The sequence below is a fragment of the Egretta garzetta genome, unplaced genomic scaffold, assembly GCF_000687185.1.
Source record: "Egretta garzetta isolate BGI_Z169 unplaced genomic scaffold, ASM68718v1 scaffold923, whole genome shotgun sequence".
In the NCBI taxonomy this organism is placed as follows: Eukaryota; Metazoa; Chordata; class Aves; order Pelecaniformes; family Ardeidae; genus Egretta; species Egretta garzetta.
The window spans coordinates 50508-56433 of NW_009259193.1; the positions used below are offsets into that span (position 1 = coordinate 50508).

General features: G+C 65.5%; 1 protein-coding gene across 1 annotated transcript in view; it reads left to right on the forward strand.

Annotated features, from left to right (window-relative positions):
- TNKS1BP1 (tankyrase 1 binding protein 1) overlaps nucleotides 1–5746 on the forward strand; it is a 10093-nt gene extending 4347 nt beyond the window's left edge. The window contains exons 7-13 of the mRNA XM_035891353.1: nucleotides 248–2115; nucleotides 3213–3546; nucleotides 3815–3947; nucleotides 4047–4186; nucleotides 4357–4523; nucleotides 5083–5147; nucleotides 5453–5746. Of these exons, the coding sequence (XP_035747246.1) occupies nucleotides 248–2115; nucleotides 3213–3546; nucleotides 3815–3947; nucleotides 4047–4186; nucleotides 4357–4523; nucleotides 5083–5143 (2703 nt within the window). The 3' untranslated portion in view covers nucleotides 5144–5147; nucleotides 5453–5746. The remainder of the gene's footprint in view (nucleotides 1–247; nucleotides 2116–3212; nucleotides 3547–3814; nucleotides 3948–4046; nucleotides 4187–4356; nucleotides 4524–5082; nucleotides 5148–5452) is intronic.
- The last annotated feature ends 180 nt before the right edge of the window (nucleotides 5747–5926 follow it).

The window sequence follows — 5926 nt, forward strand, 5'->3', positions numbered from 1 at the left end:
GGCGGCTGTGAGTACCCCCGGGCAGCTGGCAGCTTCTGGCCTGGGAACGGGGGCCCCGCGGAGGGGGGAGGGCAGGCGGCGGGATCTGGCCTCCCCTCCAGAAGGGGACCCTGCTTGTGCTGTGTCCCCTGGGCACCAGAGGATATTTCCCCCCTGCTTTTCCTTTCCAGCTCTCCTCTCTGCTGCGTGGGCTGGGACTGCGACCCCCTTTAACCCTCTCTCCCCTCTTCTTGCCCTCTTCCCTCAGGACCTGCTTGGCTGGTCGCGGAAGGACCTGTGCAGTGAATTCGGCATTGGCAGACCTCATCAGGCCAGCGCCTTCGACTGGACCTGTGAGGCTGCAGCCAGGGAGAGAGACTGGCCCAGTGAGACAGAGCGGGACCGGGAATTTGGGACCAAATCAAGCTGGGACGGCACCCACAGTGTTAGGGATGGGGACCGACAGGACGGACCCTTTGGCACTGCCAGGAGGGACTGGGGCAGTGACTACAAAGGGACGGAGCTGATGGGGGAAACGCGGCTGGGCTGCAGCGACTGGTCCCAATCCCACAGTACCGGGGAAAGCTGCCTGCAGGATCAAGATTTTGGTGCCAGCAAACCCAAGTGGGGCACAGGCTATGGCTTGGATGGCACAGGCAGCAGGGAGGAGATCAGGAAGGCTGACTGGAGTAGCAGCTATGGCGTGGGATGTGGCCAGCAGCAGGACGAGGAGCCGTGCTCCAGGCAGCCCAGCTGGGCTGGCCGGTACAGCTCTGGGGACCCTGAGAGCCAGGATGGGGAGATCACGCCTGCGTGGGCTGGGGAATATGGCAACAGTGATGCAGAGATGAAGGACAGGGAGCCCATCCCAGACTGGGCCAGTGAATACAGCAGCAGGGATGCTGAGAACAAGGAGAAGGATTTTACGCTGGGCTGGGCTGGCAGATCCAGCACGGGGGACACTGGGACCCCGGACAAGGAGCTCAGCCCCAGCAGGCCTGCCTGGGACAGCAAATACAGCACCAGGGACATGGAGAGCCAGGACCGGGAGTTCAGCCCCAGCAGACCAGCCTGGGCTGGTGAGTACAGCACCCAAGACATGGAGAGCCAGGACCGGGAGTTCAGCCCCAGCAGACCAGCCTGGGCTGGTGAGTACAGCACCCAAGACATGGAGAGCCAGGACCGGGAGTTCAGCCCCAGCAGGCCGGCCTGGGACGAGGAGCACAGCACCACAGACATGGAGACCCAGGACAGGGACTTCCAACCCAGCGGACCGGCCTGGGCCAGCGAGTACAGCAGCAGAGAGATGGAGACCCAGGATAGTGGGTTCAAACCCAGCAGACCAGCCTGGGATGATGAGTACAGGCCCGGGGACGTGGAGAGCCAGGACCGGGAGTTCAGCCCCGGCAGACCAGCCTGGGCCAGCGAGTATGGCTCCACGAACACCGAAAAGCAAGAAAGAGAGTTTAGTCCTGGCCGGCTGAGCTGGGCTGGTGAGCACAGCATTGGCCAAACCAAGCTGGTTGATGCTTTTGGTGTCAGGAAAGATGACTTGCCTGGCTCCTGTGCCCCCGATCCCCCGGCCCAGGAGCCTGGCTGGGGCAGCGCCGACCAGCAGGAGCATGGTACCACCGATAGCAGGGACTGGGCTGAAGAGCTTGGAGGAGCCGAGCACCACAACCAATTTGGCATCATTGGAACAGAGCGGGTGTCAGACGCTTCCAGCACCGAAGCGTCACCAGATGGCTCGATGTCCTGGGCTGGTGGAATGAGGTCTGGGGGCCTGCAGGAGCCCCTGGGAGAGTGGCACAGGGATCTCTCCTTCTGCAGCTCAGATGCCACCAGCTGTGTGGTCACTGGTGGTGCTGGCAGGGTTGGACCAGGCCAGACAGCATGGGATCAGGGCCCGGGCAGCCTGCCTGCCCTGGGTGGCTCTGCCCAGCCCCGGGAGGCCAGGGCGGAAGAGCCAGCCTGGAACCAGGACCTCGATGCAGCCAGCTGGAGCGTGGAGCTGTGCGACGCCGAGGCCACGCGCCAGGAGTGGGCCAGCGCTTTTGGCGCCCGCTGTGCGGCCCGGAGCCGGGACTTTAGTGCTGGGGAGCAGAGCCAGGGAGATGACACCAGCTCAGCAGACGGGTAAGGAGGGCGCTGGCGGTGGCAGCGCGGCCCCAGGGAAGGATCCGTCCCCCTCGGGTGCCCATGCTGTCCTGCAGTGGGGACTTCCGACGCCGTGGGCCTTGTGCTGGCGTTCTACCATGTCTCACTCATAGCTGGGAACCTGCTGCCTCCGGCCCTGGGCTGCCAGAGCTCCTCTTCCCCAGCCTCCGCATTTCCCCATATAGCCTCTGGCCCCGCAACTGGAGCGGGAACTTTTCGAGGGACTAGGTTTCAACCTGTCCCAGCAGGATCTGCTGTCTGGAGCTGATCCAGGAGGGGATGATGCCTTCAGGGCTTCTTGCGCTGGTCTCTCGCCGACCTGGGGAGCCATGTGTCAAGTTTAGGTGGTGCTGGTGTTCCTTCAGCCCCCCTAAAAAATGGCACAACAAGCCCTGTGCCCTTACCGCTTTGCCAGGATGTGGGAAACCCTGATTTCAGCCAACCGATGGAGCTGGGGATTCCCAAAATGATAAATTCCCTCAAGCTGCCTGAACATAAGGATCCCAGGAGGAGGGAAGTGAAAGCCCCACGGGCCTTGGGAAGGCCCCAGCCTGGTTGACCTGTGTGGGGCAGTGGGGAGCCCCCAACCCCCTGCTCCAGGAGCTGTGCAGTTTGTGCTGCCAGCACCTTCCCACCCCCCGGCTGGCCCTGATCATCCTCCTCCTCCTGCCCCTTGGGGCCCCTTGGTTACCTGGTGGGGCCCTGGCCACCTCCTGGAGGCTGGTGGCCCTTACTGGGGGGGCCTGACCCCTTTCTCTGCCCCAAGGGGGAGACTTGGCCTGAGTCCCCTAGGAGTCTGGCAGCCTCCTTGCCCTACCCAGACTCCAAATTCTGCCCCAGGAAGGGGCTTTGGGGGAACTTCCCAGGGGTGCTGCCACCCCCTTGGTGTGGCATCCTGGGAGAGGGGGGAGAGTCCTGGACCCCTGGGTCCTCTCCGTACTTCAGGGGAGTGGCATTTGGCCCTCCCTGTGCCTCAGTTTCCCCTTGAGGCTGATGGAGGCGAGGTTCAGGGCAGGGGAAGGGCTTGTGTTAGCTGGAGCTGGAGGAACTCTGGGGTCTCACCTTGTCTTCCCAAGCAGAAGCATCCATCTCTTGGCCCCCAGCCTGTCGATGGGTGATGCTCCAGCTGACCCACCACCTGCAGAGTCCCCCCGGAGCGAGCCGCCCAGCCCCACCGAGGAGGAGGGGGACCTCCCCGAGCCAGCCGCTGCCCCGCGCAGCCCCAGGGCCTCCCCCCTGCTGCCAGAGGCTGCTGGCGGGAGCTGGCCAGACATGGAAGGCGAAGAAGCCCCCTTGGACCACCCGGATGGGAAGACACCACCAAGTTGGGAGGAGAAGCAGCTCTTCCTGGGCACCCCTCAGCCCGAGGGACCTGTGGACCACGCCGGGGAGGAATTCACCTTCCTGGAGGTGAGCAGGGGTGGGGGCCAGCTTCCAGCCCCCTCGCACGGCCCTGGGGGCGCCCGGCCGTTACAGAGACGCTTGTCTGGGGGCCTTGTTGCTGTCCCCCTCTGGGGATGGGGGCTTTAGCTTCTGGCCCTGGCCTCCCCTGAGGGGCAAGTTGTGCATTCAGGGCCCCCCTGTGCTGTTGTGGGGACCCTGGGCATGCTGGGTGGGTGGAGTGGGGGTCTCGGGGCTCCCCGGTGCTGGGCACTGACCTGTCCCCGTGGCTCTGCAGGACACTGAGCTCCTGGACAGCAGCGTGTACCGCAGCAAGGCCAACCTGGGCCGCAAGCGCAGGCATCGGGCACCGGCCCTCCGCCCCGGGGCTGCCTCGGAAGGGGACAGCTGGATGTTCCGGGACTCCACAGGTGAGAGCCCCCCTGGGATGGTGACAACAGGAGAGGGACTGCAGGGCTGTCTGTCCCCAGCAGAGGTGCCTCATGGTGATGCTGTCCCCCTACTCGCAGAGCCCCGTCCAGCCCACCCAGCGGTGTCCTCCGACGAGGAGGCAGCAGAAGAACCCAAGAGCCGTCGGGTGCGAGCGTCCCCGTCGAGCAAAGGGGTCAAGGTGCCGCTATTCCCCGGCCTCAGCACATCCGCCCTCAAGGTGGGGCCCACCGGGACCCCGAGCGAGGGGGGCAGGAGGGAGGGGAAACTGAGGCAGAGTGGGACTGGGGGGTTGGCCAAAGGCAGAGAGAGATGGGGAGCAGGCGGTGGGAGGATTTGGGAGGGGGCAGAGCAGTGTGTGCCAGCCTGACGTCTCTCCTCTGCGCCCAGGCCAAGCTGAGGGGCCGAAACCGCTCGGCTGAGGAGGGTGTGCTGCTGGGGGACAGCAAGGCAGCCCCCCCCAAGGACCCCCATGTGCAGCGCTCCAAGTCCTGCAAGATCCCCGGCTTGAGTGGGAAACCCCTGGCGCTGCCCCCCAAGCCAGAGAAGTCCTCAGGGTGAGTGCTGGGGGTGCGGGACCCCTGTGGGAGGTGAGAGCTGTGCCTCAGGCCGGGCTTGGGGAAAAGGGGGTTGGAGGGCATGCTCCCAGGTTTGGGGACAGATGGGGCCGATGCTGAAGGGTGGGGAGGCGTCGGGGGGCTGTTACGTGGTTTGATGCCCCATTGAAGGCTTGAAGGGGTACAGAGGGTGGGTTTTCCCAGAGGCATTAGAGGCGTAAAGGGATACGGAGGGGTGCTGGGTGCTCCAGGCTAGTACTGCAGGCAGCCGGAGACTGAGCCGGGCCCTCGCCTGGCGCTGGGCTCCGGGGGAGGCTTTGCTGGGCCCAGCTTTCCCAGGGCGGTTGCCTGGAGACCCGGACTGCTCCACCCTAAACAGTGCCTGGGACGGAGCCCTTAAAGCCCCAGCCAGCGCGGCAGCTCCCTGCCTGCTTGCCTGGCTGAGGCCCTGGGGAGCGGGGCTCAGCCGCGGGGACCTCCCCCTGCTCCCCCAGGGGCTCAATCTGGGTGCTGGGGGAGTTTTGGGGGTATGTGCCAACGCTGTGCCAACACCTTCCAGGTCTGATGCCTCCCCCCCCCACTGGCTGCAAGCGCTGAAGCTAAAAAAGAAGAAACCTTGAGCGGGTGAGTGTGGGAGCTAGGAGATGCCAGGGGATGGACCCCGGCCCATCCTGCTCCCCCCGGCGCCTCAGGGCTGTGGGTCCTGGGTGCTGGAGGGGGGACCTGCAGGCAGAGGTGGCCCTGGCACCGGCCCTGCAGCACCCGGCAGGGTGGCCCAGGCCGGAGCATGTCCCCTCGTCCCTGGGCTCTGTGCTGCCAGGGGGGTGGCACCCTCCTGCCTGGTCTGGCCCAGGGACCCCCCAGGGCTGGGTCACGGCTGGGGCTCCCTGCGGTTCCTCACCCCCCTCCCCCCGCTGTGTCTCTTCCAGGCTCGCTCTCCCCCCAGCCCATCCCTGAGGATGATGGCCACTGTACCCAGGATCAGGCCTGTCCCCTCCCTGTGGCGGGGCTCACACACACATGCCCACACACCTATGCACTTTGTATGATGCTCGCAGGGTCCCTGTCCCCCTCCCCGATCCTTCCTCCCCCCTCCTCGGCCCACCAGCCTCCCCCAGCCTCCGCCTTCCCCTGGGGCGTGGGCAGCGAGCCCCCTCCCTTCCCCTCGCCCCCTGCTCTTGTATCACCCCCAGACAAAGAGCAACCGGTCAGGATTTTGGTGCCACTTTGATAGGACAATAAAACTTCGTTGGTTGGTTTGGGGGGGGCCTTGGCTCTTCTCTCAGTCCCCCCAGGTAGGGGTGGCTGTGGGGCAGAGGGGAGACACTGGCGTGGGGTCTGCCACCAGGAGGAGCTCTCTGCCTGCTGCATCCGCCTCGGCCTGCTGGGGTGCAGGGCACCTG